At 41.4% G+C, this 13,388-nt stretch overlaps 2 protein-coding genes across 2 annotated transcripts in view; one reads left to right on the plus strand and one right to left on the minus strand.

The window, feature by feature from the left end:
• Positions 1-1,413: 1,413 nt before the first annotated feature.
• Ndufa5 (NADH:ubiquinone oxidoreductase subunit A5) lies at positions 1,414-10,809 on the minus strand. The gene is made up of 5 exons (XM_048450992.2): positions 10,696-10,809; positions 10,387-10,431; positions 5,364-5,480; positions 1,937-2,002; positions 1,414-1,575 (listed from the first exon to the last, which is right to left on the minus strand). The coding sequence occupies exons 1-5, from the start codon at positions 10,714-10,716 to the stop codon at positions 1,474-1,476; spliced, it is 351 nt and encodes a 116-aa protein (XP_048306949.1). The 5' UTR covers positions 10,717-10,809; the 3' UTR covers positions 1,414-1,473.
• A 521-nt stretch (positions 10,810-11,330) lies between these two features.
• Asb15 (ankyrin repeat and SOCS box containing 15) overlaps positions 11,331-13,388 on the plus strand; it is a 54,139-nt gene continuing 52,081 nt past the window's right edge. The window contains exon 1 of the mRNA XM_048450989.3: positions 11,331-11,438. The gene's annotated coding sequence lies outside the window, so the exon portion shown is untranslated. The remainder of the gene's footprint in view (positions 11,439-13,388) is intronic.

Below are 13,388 nucleotides of genomic sequence, written 5' to 3' on the forward strand. Positions count from 1 at the left end.
TGTCCCTTAAGAAAGGGAGAAAGCAAAAGACAAATTTGTTCTTCTACCCTGCAAATCTGAGTGAAAGGAGAGGGGAGGAGACTAAGACTAAAGGGCATAATGAAAACTGCCTCTTGCCGGTAGCACACACAACGGAGTGTGGCCTCCTGTAAGTGGCAGCTCCCAGAGCCTTTGTCTAGTAGATGCCATATGCTGTTTGTCCACAATAGTACCAGTATATTCCCGCCATCCTTAGGAAGTTGCTATACATCCATTCACAATCATTCCAAGCTGAATACATCTTTGCTTATGCTAGGTAAATGCCATTTTCATTCCAAAACAGACTGTCCACTAACTGAAATATTCAGCATTAAGTCCGGATGGGCAAAGCAAGGGCAGGGGACACAAAACTTAAAGATCATTTTCTTGTCTGCACAGTCAAACATGATAGGCTTCTCTTTGGAAGTACCTGTGATATGGTAAGAATTTGAATACGAGTTATCAGAAGGCTACTGAGAGGCCTGAAGTAAGTCACTATAAAAACCTACTCAGCTTAGTCTAGAACAGTCAGCAACATTAAAAATCTTGGTCAAACGGAATCATCTGTGAAATCGGGACACTTAACCTGGATGTTTATAAACAAATGGGAAAAAATTGAAGGACTGAAAACAAGCGTAAGGTTGTGTGAACCACAGAACGGTAATGTGCAAACGGGTAGATTAAGACATGGTAGTTTACAGACAGCCACTCTTATTATCATTGTCTATGCCCAATACAAAGATCTAAGCACACGATTTCCAGTGACAATGTCAGCTTGGGTACATTGACAAAGTCAAGGAAGGAGGATCTCGGTATGGTTGCAACAACTATATTGTACAGGCTGGTGTGACTATGGAATCCAAGTGCATTAGACAGCGCCTGTTCTAGAGCGCACTGCTCGTGTTACCGGAAGTGATACCATCATGGCTGCAGTTCCTCCAGCACATCATGCTTTGCAGGGTCACACCACTCGGGTGGCTTCTGGTTTTCTACCAGCAGTAGAGATAACTACAGTCATGTGATTTAGTTGAGTACTGAGAAGAGTGGGTGCCATTCATGCTCAAGGTGCAGAGAACATTACTATCACATTACATAGGAATTAACAGAAATTCCTATGCAAACGCCAATAAAGTCCGTTCCACTAAACAAAGCTACAGTAGCACTGTGGGTGAAATGTCCAAGATGCTCAAAAATAACAGGAGAAAGTCAATGAAGAATGACATAGGCACAGCAAACCCATTGTGTGACCTCAGAAATAAAAACCGGAAAGTCGGTGTGAAAGGATTCATAGGACCTCATTACCATAACCAATGTTGTCTCCTAAATACGTCTCGGAAATAAGATACACGCTACACTACTCTTCTTAATTCTAAGATGTCAATAACAAGGACACACTTTAGCATAACAGAACGTTTAATTGCACATTTAATTGGCATCAACCATCAGACAGTGTAATCATATTGGCCACTTCCACTGGTTGGCAGGAGGCTCTTCCACCAGTGGCTCCCATGGCTTCCACTGCAACATCTTCCTTGCCAGACTTAGTTCATTTTCAGCCTATTAATAAAAGAAAAATTTGAAAATAAGATTATTTGATGAATTATTCAGAGGAATACCTGAACGCTAACTTCTAGAGAGTGCATGTCTGCAGTCAGTATTCTAAAGTCCTGATGTAGTCGACCATCAAATATAGAGTATTAGAAAAGCAAAGTTTCAGAGCCACAAGTCACCACTAAGGACGGTCACCTCTGACTTCTGAGAATGAAATCTGCAGGAATTAGTGTTCACAAGCTCATGGAGACGTAAAACATGTCCCTCATCTACAATAGTGGCTTTCGAATTTCACCCACTTAGCCATCAGGTGGAAGTCAAAACCAGCACGAGATGCCTAAACACTAAATGCTCGATGTTTCTTTACCTGAAGAATCACCTCTTCTACTTCGCCACCCTGAAGCAAGTTTTCTAATTTTTTAACATCTGGTTCCTACAATTTTAAGGAGAAAGAAAAAAGGAGAATTATACACAGAAGCATAATCTCTGAGAATTTCAATATCCGACGTGTTAAAAAGCCATATAAAAGCCCTTCCAACAAGCAGTTTTTCTCTCACCTTGCTCTTATTTTCTCTAACCAAAAATTTGATGGAAATCCATTTCATTTCTCTACTACTCAATTACTTTTGTCTTAATATTAACAACTATTAAATATTGACATACTTAGCAAGGTAAGACATGATAAATAATTTAATCTTTCTAAATTAGATTTTCAATTATCTTACTTTTGTAAATATTTTCTATACCACCTGTAAACAAACAAACAATAAATGCTATCATACGACCAAAAAACTCCTCTTCTGGGTATATACTAAACATCACATAATAAATAAATTATATGTTCAAAAATGTCACAGAAGCCACAAACTACAGTCCCAAACTAGAAATAACCTAAATGACCAGCACCAATAGAATTGATCTGTCAATTATGGTACTGAGATATAGTAGGATACTATATGACAATGGTGAGGGACAAATTATAACTATATGATTCCCTCAAATATACTATTAAGTAGGAAAAAACAAATTTCAATGGGTATATAAAAATTATTTCACTTCTACAGAGTTGAGAAATAGGCAAAATGAATCCATTATGTTAAAAAAAAGTAGTAACTAGGAGTAAATGATTTGGTGATATGGAACATCACTTTTTTTGTATGGTATTAATTACAGTGTGTTAATTCTGAAAAATCCATCAAGCCCTACATTTATGATTTCTATATATTTTTTGATGTACATTATTCTTTTTTTAAAAGATTTATTTATTTATTTGGTTATTTGTTTATTTATTTATTTTTACAGTATTCTGCCTGCATATGTGCTTGCAGGCCGGAAGAGAAAATTGCTAATATGGTACCTAGACTACCTAAGGAAAGTCTTTTGTAATAGACCGAGTTTTTTAGTCATTATCCAGGTGGAGTTTATCCCATAAATGAAATAAAAAGAGTTAATGATAGCAATCTCGTACTCTGGATGGTGTGGGAAAGCAGAAGCAGGCCCTCGCATATGTGAGGCAATGTTCCACTGCTGAGCTACACGCCCAGCAACACCTCCATCTTGGAGCAGGCATATTCAAACCAGACAAAATAAGGGGAATTCAAAAGATAAAATAAAGCGACCACAAAAATAAAGCTGCATGGAATCCACAGAAGTACCAGCAGGTTAGCGCTGCAAAATGACATGGTGGACTAAGGCAAACAAAAGCTAGACTTCAGCAGACCTTGCAGATCACGCCAGAATTAACCGGCAACCACGACTCTACCTCCAAATCCATCAGTGAAAGCTGTGTTTCATATGCCCAAGTCAGGAAGAAGCTTAAAACTCAGCCTTTCAGACACACAACACAGAAAACCACAGGAAGATTTTTAACACGAAAAAGATGTACGATTCACATACTGAGAATGCATTCTACTGTTGGCAGAATGAGACACAAAGTAAGTAAGATGGGACTACAAAGTAATAATTAGTTTGAAGGCAGCTGAAGCAGCAGAGCAAAGGTTTTAGGTTCCTAAGTGAAGAGGTGACAGCAGTGAACTCTGACATTGACTGTGACATTGACATTGACATTAAGTGAAAAAATACTAAAATACATTTTTTTCTTGAAATACATATAGGAACCAATTAAGTATCTCAGACTACCGCAAACAGCAACGACATGGAAGAGGGGAAAACCAGAGACCAGACAGAATAAACAAAGGTCACTGACAGCGAAGCTGAGGAAGAATCAAAGGTTCACCTATGAAAAGCAGGGACATTCTTAGTCTGTGAGAAGAAAAAGACACCGGTTCACCTGCCTCAAACAAATCAAGCTACCTTTAGCCTCCTTTAAGACTGTAAGTTACTTCCAGACTTGGCAAGCTAAGGATCAAAGTTACACTTTGGTAATCTAATACATATACTGTTATCACTTGTGCCCGGATGAACAGTTTTTGAGTTCTACAAAGTCTGTGAAACAACCACAGGGGTGAAAACTCAATTCTTTCACGTCTCCCTGCCGGCACAGGGACTGAAAGATGTAGGCTCCATTTGGTTGGCCTTGTAACAAAATACATAGACGATCTGGATTAAACACTAGAAATTTCAGCTGAGCCTGACACAGATGTATAACTTCACCTATTATAGGTACTGAGGCAGGAGGATTACAAATTCTAGGCATGCCTGAACCATATACAGAGTTAAGTTCAAGTTTGTCTTCAGCAGTTTAATGAAACCCTGTGTCAAAACAGAAAGTTAAAGGAGGTTGGGATACATACGGTAATGCTTGCCTCACTTGTGAGTACCCAGCTTCATCCCTAGCACCATGATGTACACAGAAAACCAGACTTTTCTTATAGTTGTAGAGAGCCAACGTCAAAGTCAAGGTGACAACATAGTTGGGTCTAGTGAGGGTTTGTTTTTTCCCCTGAAGAAACACAATGGCACCTTGTGCTCCCACATCCTTCATGCTCTGGCACTCGGGCAAGGAGCAAGCCCTGACTGTCTAATGTCTATATGTACATATCCTTACAGGGCAGGGTCCCACCCCTGTGAGTCTTGTGACTTCAATTATTTCCAGGGATAATTTATTTATAAATAAAGCAATACCATGTTATAGCTGCAACACAGATTTCTGGGAACAAAGTATTCAGTTTCAGTGTTCAGCGTAGCTTGAAGAAAACCAAGTGGGGCCTCTTCCTGTACAACAAAGCGCTGTGTGTTATGGGATGAGCCCTTGAACCCAGGGCCCATACACGCTAAGAATTCTACCACCGAGTCACACCTTCTTATTTTGAAACAAAATCTAATAAAGTTACCCAAGCCGGCTCTGAGCTTCCTCTGTAGCCCAAGGTGACAAGAATTTGTGATCTCCCTGCCTCAGTTTCCCTAGAAGCTGGGGATTACAAGTTCGCATGACCAAGCCTTGGTCAACGTACTCTCTAATGTAATCATTTTGACAGCTTCCTGTACATCACCACGACACAATTCTCCTGGGCTTTTGTTCTTCTCTGCTGTGGTTAGAAATCACCAACAACTAGGTAAAAGGTCACCAACAACTAGGCCGAAAGGGTGGCACAAAGGAACCTGCAATATCACCTGGGGCACTGATCCAATCTCATTCCTGTCCTCCAGCAGTGCTTTACACATGGAAATCAGTCAAAGCACAGGTGTCTGCTGAATGCAGAAGAAAAAAGATGGGGGAACAGCACTGAAAGACAGACAGTACAAACTGAGAGCTAAAAGGAGCACCTGAAACATTCCTTAAATGCCTTACTGGATGTGTAAGCCCAACCAACCAAACGGACCTAGCTACTTACCGCCTTGACCATATCCAGCTTCTCATTGGTGATCTGTTCTGTGTATTTTCTATAGGCTGCATGTTTAGGGAACTGCTTCAGAATATCAAGAATCTTTGTATACAATATTGTTAGCCTCTGGAAAGACAAACCATACACATTTCAGTAAGTTAAAATGCCACCACAAACAGAATGCATTTAAGTACCTCACAGGAATAACTAAAAGAGAATTCACAATTTTAAACTGTGCTTTACTAAAATTCATATCTATGTTCAATCTCTTAACAATCTAAGAAATACAAACATGGAAATTCTATCTGTGGTATATAAAAGTTGTGTGCACATATATCAGAAGTATAATAATAAGCTAAATTAAAACCAACTTGTAGCTAATGGCCTTCTCTGGAAATCAAAGCATTTATTAAGGCAGATTTCCTCATCTTGAGGTAATGGGTATTACAAATTGCACATCGGGGATGCTAGGACTCTGGGAAGGCCACTAAAGTCAGCGGCAGATGTGGAAGGAGCAGCCTGAGCCTTGCAGATAAGGCTTGGCACTGCGGATGGCAGCCTGAGAAGTGGGTCTACTCCAAGCTCTTTGGGTCCCAGAACATCCAAAGCACATCCAGATGTCAGACACTAAGCTATTTACACTGTTGGGTTTTAGTTTTGATTTGATCTGGTTCTAACATGCTCTATTCTTCCCTCTTGGAATAAAGAAGTATATAACTTGGTTTTGATCTTATAGGAGCCTATAATTAGGAGACTTTGGATAACATGTGTATGCAGTATATGTACATATGTATTATTTTGGAATCTTTTTAATCCTTATCCTCTCAAATTTATTAATATAATGCATATTTTCATTATATTTAATACAGTATTTTAGTAAGTTATAATCTGATTCCAATTTTGAGTTGGTTTTTTTTTTTTGATTGGGGGGTGACTAGAGGAATGGCTCAGTGGCTAAGAGCACTGGGTTCTATTCCCAGAATCCACAAAGCAGCTTACAGGCATCTGTAACCCTAGTCCTAGGGGACGTGATACCCTCTTCACTGGGACCAGACACACAAGCAGTACACAGACACACAGCAGTACACAGACACACATGCAGGCATACACACAAGCACCAAATGAATTGAAAACAATTTTTTCTCATCTTCTAGGGTAAAATAGAATGCATCTAAGTCTTACAAAAAATTCAGATGAGAATCAGAATGATCAGCGTAGGACAATGCAAAGTAAAAAGCGTCTGTGAATGCATTATCCAAACTGGGACACTTCTCACAGTGAAAGCAGACTCTACTCATCACTGTGCCAAAGCACAGTGCAAACCTGAGCAGCCTCCCAACAAGGGACACGAGACCGACACCTGAGCATTTCAGTAATCACAACAATCAACACTTCTAAAGAACAGTCTTCTTTTTTCAGTAAGAATGTACCATGTATATGTTGTTTGAATATAAAGACGGACTGGACATGGGTCAAACTCTATCTATAGAGAAGAGAGTGGTGGAAAATATGATAAACACGATAAAACACAAAATCCATTTTTGGCGGTCTGGGATACGACACAGAGCGGGAGGCAGAAAAACAACACTAAGGGCTGACTGTCTGCACGCACACAGCTCCACTGCCTAGCCGCCTGGACAAGCTGCCGACCTAGATGCCCTCATTCCTCATCCATAAAACGTGGAGAACGTATAGGATGTTGGGTCAGAGCAGTACCAGCCACCCATTGTCTCAATCTCAGTATCAGCATCCTATAAAGGAAGAATCACTGCAGCAAAATGCAGAGGAGTTTGAAAAAAAGAAAATGCACCTGAGACACCTTTGAGGGATGGGGAGTTGAAAGCTTGAAGGTGTTGGGAGAAGCAATTTACATGCAAACTAATACAGGACTAGACTGGCAAAACACACCAAAGCCATAAAGGAAGTAGGTACACCTCTGCAGCTGTGCTGTGCAGTAAGCAGCTGCTCGTCAAATACAGCTGTAGCGTACTTGAAATGTAGCTAACCCAGACGGAGATATGGTGTAGGAGAATATACTGTAAAAACAGGCTGCAGACTAGCATTAATTTTCATACTGAATATACACTAAAATGATGTCATATGTTAGGTTAAATCATAAAAAGTAATTTAAACAAACAAACAAACCTTTCTGCTCCCTTTGAAGCAGGGTCTCACTCTACAGCTCGTGCTGCCCTAAAACTTAAGACCCCCACGTCTGGGCCTCCCAAGTGCTAGGAAGACAGTCATGCACCACTTTTAGTTTTCTATACTAAAAAAAAAAAAAAAAAAGGAATTTCTAGAAAACTTCATATTACGTTAAGATAGCTTACAAGCTTGTGCTCATGTCTACTTAGGAAGCACTTGGCTGGAAATAAGTACATAGCAAAAACACTCTGGAGATACAGTTAGGAGAAAAGTTAGATAGCATGTAGTTTTACATACCAAGTTGCAGCACTTGGGCCTTTTGGGGGGACTAAAAGACTTAAGAAAAGGGTGCAGTTGAGCCTATGTTTTAGGAAAATTAAGGGGGCGGTCATGAGCTAAAGAAAAGAAAGAAACAGTCAAGAAGGCCAGCAATAAAGCTGTTGTAAGCACTTCCACATGAGCAAAGGCTTAAGCTGCGCTAAAGACTAAAGAAGATCACAGAGGTTGAACCAGACTGGGAGATGTAGGTGAACTGTTCTTCCGCACCTGCCAGTTCCCAAAGCACTGACACGGAGACTCAGTATCAAGTATAGATGCTCAGTCAATAGTTCACACTTGTTACTAGCTAATTCTTATATTTTAAATTAACCTATAATTCTTATCTACCCTCTGCGACGTGGCAGCACCTTCCTTCAACACAGAATGCTCATCTTACTTCTTTCTGTGTCTCTCTGGATTCCCGTGACTCCGCCCTTCTTCCTGGTATCCTTAGTTTGGTTCTCCCACCTAAGTTTATTCTGTTCAGCTATTGGCCAGTTGGCATCTTTATTAAACCAATCACAGCAACAAATCTTCACAGTGTACAAAGGGATTATTCCACAGTAGTTAGAGAAAAAAAATTAAACATAATTCATTAGTGTAATAAATATAAAAGTAAAAGATTTTAGTATCAATGACAACATTCAAGTTCTGAGTTGGGTAGAAAGAGTCATAGATCTGATAGAAAAAGACAAGCCATAGATGAAGAATATCAGAAACAGAGAACTGTGACTTCTGATCTCCACATTAACTCTGAAATACAAATTCATAAAGAATCCAAGAGTCATTCACTATGCACTGACTATATACTATGAGCTTCCCAGAGTTCTAGCAGTGAACACACAATAAAGTCTTATCTTTGTAAAATGTCTGAGTCAGACAATACCTGAGCAGAATGTGGTCTGTTAAAGAGCGATCTGGAGAATCCCTAAAGGGCCCTAAAACTGAGAGAGCCTCTGGAAGGTTTTAAAGAAAGAAGTGGCATAACCAGACACATTTTAGCACAAACCGGCTGAGAAAAAGGCAGGGAAAAGCAGCTCCCAAAGTGATGTAATTATCACAGAAGTGAGGACAGTGATAGAAATGTGGGACTAGCAATGGAGGTGGTGAGGTGTACGCAAAATCTGGATACACTATGAGGGTCGGACGCAGAGGATTTACTGACATAGCAAGTGACATGTGAGCTGATGAACGCAGTGCAGCATGATTCCAGATGGGGACTCTCAGCCGGAGAAGCTCGGGTGACCTGTCTGACACACAACTGAAGATGCTCACTAAGAGCATATGTGTGTATACATACATACATACTTACACGGCTTCTTAAGAGGAGAGGCCAGTATTTGATAACTTGATAAGGAAATAGAAGAATTAACTGTATATAGGTAGCATTTAAAACCATTAGATTATCTCCACTCAATGAGTGCAAAGCAAATCTAAATTTACAAACTGTCTAAGAACTGGGTCATGCATACGACAACAAAGTATAAAGGTAGGGAAATGAGGAGCTGGAAAAGGCAAAGGATTAGGAACAACAGTAAACAACAACAAAAAACCCTCAAAAAACTAAAAACGAGATACTGAGAAGCCTTGACACCCAGTAAACAAGGTAGTTCATATAGAGCATCAACCGTGTCAAAAATGCAGCTGTTGGGTCAGGAGATGGCACAGTGGGTAACCATGCTTGCCACCAGCCTTTTGACCTGAGTGACATCCCCAGGACCTACACGGTGAAAGGAGAGAACCAACTCCACGGAGCTGTTTTCTGACCTACACACATTTGTGTGTGACTGGCACACACATAAATAGATAAATGTCATAAAAGTATTTTCACTGGTACTCCTGGGACAATGAAGAGAAATGTGAAACAAGATTTAACATCACTACTATCACGGGAAACACTGAAAAGAACAGTTCTGGCCAGGTCTGGCTGAAGTATATTCAAGAGGTAATAAGAAGCTGGAGACAATAAATACTGATGACTCGAGTTATGTACGTATATAGGGAAAGAGAGAAACGGTGTAATTGCTGAAAAGAGGGGGAAATTACAAGATTTTTGTTTAGGTTTGTTTGTTTTCCAATGGATACTGAAGGAGGCAACTGTTAGGGTAATGGGATAAGTCAATGTGTGAAATCCAAAGCAGAAATGTATGAAAATGCGATGTGTAGGGTGCTGAGAATAGTCCATACAACCGAAGGTCCGAAAATGCCAAGAAAGGGTCAAGAAGAAAAGTGTCTTAATAAAGAGGTCGCGGCAAAGGCAACATCAAAAAGGATGAAGTGGGATCAGCAAAGCTGAAGCCATTGTAGCAAGAGCTCTCGGGGGCGGGACGGGGTGGGAGGAGAGGCGGGGGCGGGGGGGGCATCCTGTCCCATTAACACTGCAAGACACACACACACACACACACACACACACACGGGGTGGGAGGAGAGGCGGGGGCGAGGGGGGGGATCCTGTCCCATTAACACTGCAACACACACACACACACACACACACACACACACACCCGTACTTATCTCGTGTGTCTCGTTAACCTTGTAGGACCAAGGTCACACGCACACCCGTACCTACCTCGTGTGGAGTGTCGCACACAGCCAATCCCACCAGGCCGGTGGTCTGTTCGAAAACAAAACACAGCCGCGCTGTTTACCGTAATCCCACGAGTCACCGCGCACAGAAAGCCAACCCGTCCCTCCCGGGACTTCCCTGCCCGGCCCGCGTCCCCAAGCCGCCCGCAGAGCAGCCGACCGTCCAGTCGTCCCCTCCCAGAGCAGCGGACATTCCCCAACCCCGTGGGCTTAGCGTCTCCACCCACGGGTGAGGGAGACGCGGCTGCCTACTGCCGCGGCCGCAGCACCACGGTGACCTCCATCCACTCACCTTCTTCAATGCACCCGCCATGACAGCACCCGGCGTCCGGAGCGCGCGGCCCTCTGGGAGCCTCTCCCAGGCCTGCTCAATCGAGCGTCGACGCTGCTGCTCTGTCACCTAGGAAACCATCGGGCTCCGGCGCTCGAGCAGGAGGGTGTGGGTGGGTGTTACTCCCGCCCACCTGGAAGGGATTTGCGCATGTGCGACTCATGCGCAAAGCTCTGCAGGATTTGGGCATAACAGAGAGAGACTGACTCCGTGGTTAGGGTTAAACACTAAGGGAAACGCTACTCTACGAAAAACCTCAAATGTAGTCACTACAGGAGCTATACTTTTGCTTAGCCTTTGACGTTTTTAACGGCACGTCCTCAGATTATTGAAATGAGGGTGAGAACCGGCCTGAGCATCATGAAAAATGCTCTCCTCCGCATGTATGAATACATTCTCATAAATGGAAGCTATAAAATGGAATTAACCGTATGATGCATCCGTTTGCACTTGAGGAAAATGATGAATGGAAGGTTATGAGGTCATAGTCTTTGTTTCAGTGGAAGTTTATGAGGTCATAGTCTCTGTTCCCCCCTGCCTCCAGATGCTAAGAATGTCTGTCGTTGTTGGATGTGTTCTAGAATGTGGAATCATAGCTTTATAAAAAGATGCATGTGTTCCTTGTAACTTTGGATTCAGGCATCTGCTGTACGGTATTTGCTAAAGACTCCGAGGGGAGACAGACCTGGCTGATCCTGGCTAAGGTACTACAAAACTGATTGCTTCCATGTAATACAAAAATAAGTAGGATTCAGAACCACCCCTTTGTGGAGGGGCACACTGCGAAGGAAGGCTTGCTAGTGGTATTCTAAGCTAGAGACAGTAGAATTCGCTATAAAGGGACACATCCCATGACATCTGTGATATCAGAGGGAATCTAGGAATGTCTTAACAAACATGCTAAGAGGATAGAATGTTCTGAGTTCTCAGGTGGTAGAGGTGCACTGTATGACCCAGAGGAGCAAATGTTCCAACCCTTGGAAAGATGGACGTTAGGAAATTCTGAAAATGCTTGTGAAAGATTAGAGTCGGGAGGATTAAGCCAAACTTTGACCCTGCGTCTTACAGAATTTACACCTCGGGCCCTCTAGCCTGTCCAAAGAGAGCTGGAGCCTCCGGTTCTGCTTCTCAGTGATAGAAGTGTGTGTGTGAGCTTGGGGGGGAGGGAGTCGGTCTTATCAAAATTAGGTGATCAAACCATCTCTTGAAACCCAGGCCTCAGGCTCCATGAGGGAAATACTAGGCAGACAACTGGAAGAGTGAGTCCTGGTTCTGAGGAACAGTGGGGCCCCTCCTGAAACTGCCCAAGGGGATAGCTCCTTCCTTTGACATCTGTCTCTTATCATTCATAAGCAGGTAGAAAAACGTGAAAATAATGCCAAACCACAGAGCTTGCATCACCCTTCAAAAGCTAGGGGAAAAAAAAGAAAAAAAAGATCCATGTAAGTGAATCATTAAAGTAGGAAAACAACCAAACCCCAGATCTTTGGAGATTATCTACCCTTTATGCCATTTATCCAAAAACCAGGTTTGTTTCCAATTATTTACACTTTTCCCAGAGTTTTCTCTCTTAGTATGGACACCCCTAGAATCTGTGAAGATGGTGACATCTAATACTCCAGTCTGGATTGAAATTAAGTTAAATATTGAGGTTAAATATCTTTTCTGTTGAAAATATAGAGAGAAAAGCCAGTGGGGCCCCAAGTAATAAAGATTTGTGGCTACCTACCCCTGTTCTGGAAGGTGTGTCTCTCCACTTCTGCACACTTTTTTCTTTCTTTAAAAATCAAGAAATAAAACTATAAAAGGAAAGGGAATTTTTGATGAAGATTTAAAAACATTCTACGGTATCAAGATAAATGAGCATAGTCAATGTAAATGATAAGAATATGCTAATAGATAAAATCCATGTTTTTAAAAAATAAATACTTTAACACTTATAAATAAAACGATAAAATTAGCCATGAGAAAAAAATTTAAATATGGCAAAAAAATATTTCCTACATGTTAATAATTTGCTTTGCTAATCTCATTCAACATAAAATGGCAAATTAAGTGAAATAAGACTAGTTGGATACAGAATGACTCATATACAGAAAGAACTTCACAAATGAATTGAAATGTAATGACATAGAACAAGGCTGAAATAATCACTCTCTAAGGCTGTTGTACTGATGGTTTATTCTATGACAGCCAGAAATGTGGGCACAGTAGTGCTCTGATGGGAATGAGAGAGTTGGGTCTCAGTCCCCAACAAACCTTGTCGTGGCTAGACAATAATAATAATAATAATAATAATAAGTCAAATCATATACCGTGACCATCTCCAATGAGAATGAACAGTGTGCAGCATGTACTCAGCAGGGCACGGAAGCCTCTCTGACAGGGGTTATTTATGTGGAGACATGAAGGTAAAGAACTCTTGTCACATAGAACTAGCTAAAGGATGCTGCAGCCAGAGGGAACAGTTAGAACAGAAGTACTGAGGACAGAAAGTCCTTTTACCCTGGGCAGCTTCAAGACCAGCATCATTAAACCAAGGTACCTTCTAATGAATGCAAAACCTTCAGCTGTCAGATTGCTCTAAAGGAACTCTCGAACCTTTCACCTTAGCAAAGTCTACTTCTCTGGAAAATTTCCCCTAGAAAGAAGCA

Source organism: Myodes glareolus, chromosome 25 (genome assembly GCF_982192425.1).
Source record: "Myodes glareolus chromosome 25, mMyoGla1.1, whole genome shotgun sequence".
NCBI classification, from domain to species: domain Eukaryota; kingdom Metazoa; phylum Chordata; class Mammalia; order Rodentia; family Cricetidae; genus Myodes; species Myodes glareolus.

Bases quoted from the DNA above. Each gene is read 5' to 3' on its own strand.
- Ndufa5 (XM_048450992.2), bottom strand. From the start codon at position 10,716: ATGGCGGGTGCATTGAAGAAG. The intron at 5,481-10,386 runs GTAGGTACGGGT...TTGTCTTTCCAG, and splicing joins TGTGCGACACTCCACACGAG to AGGCTAACAATATTGTATAC. The intron at 2,003-5,363 runs GTAAGTAGCTAG...TTAAAATTGTAG, and splicing joins AGCTGGATATGGTCAAGGCG to GAACCAGATGTTAAAAAATT.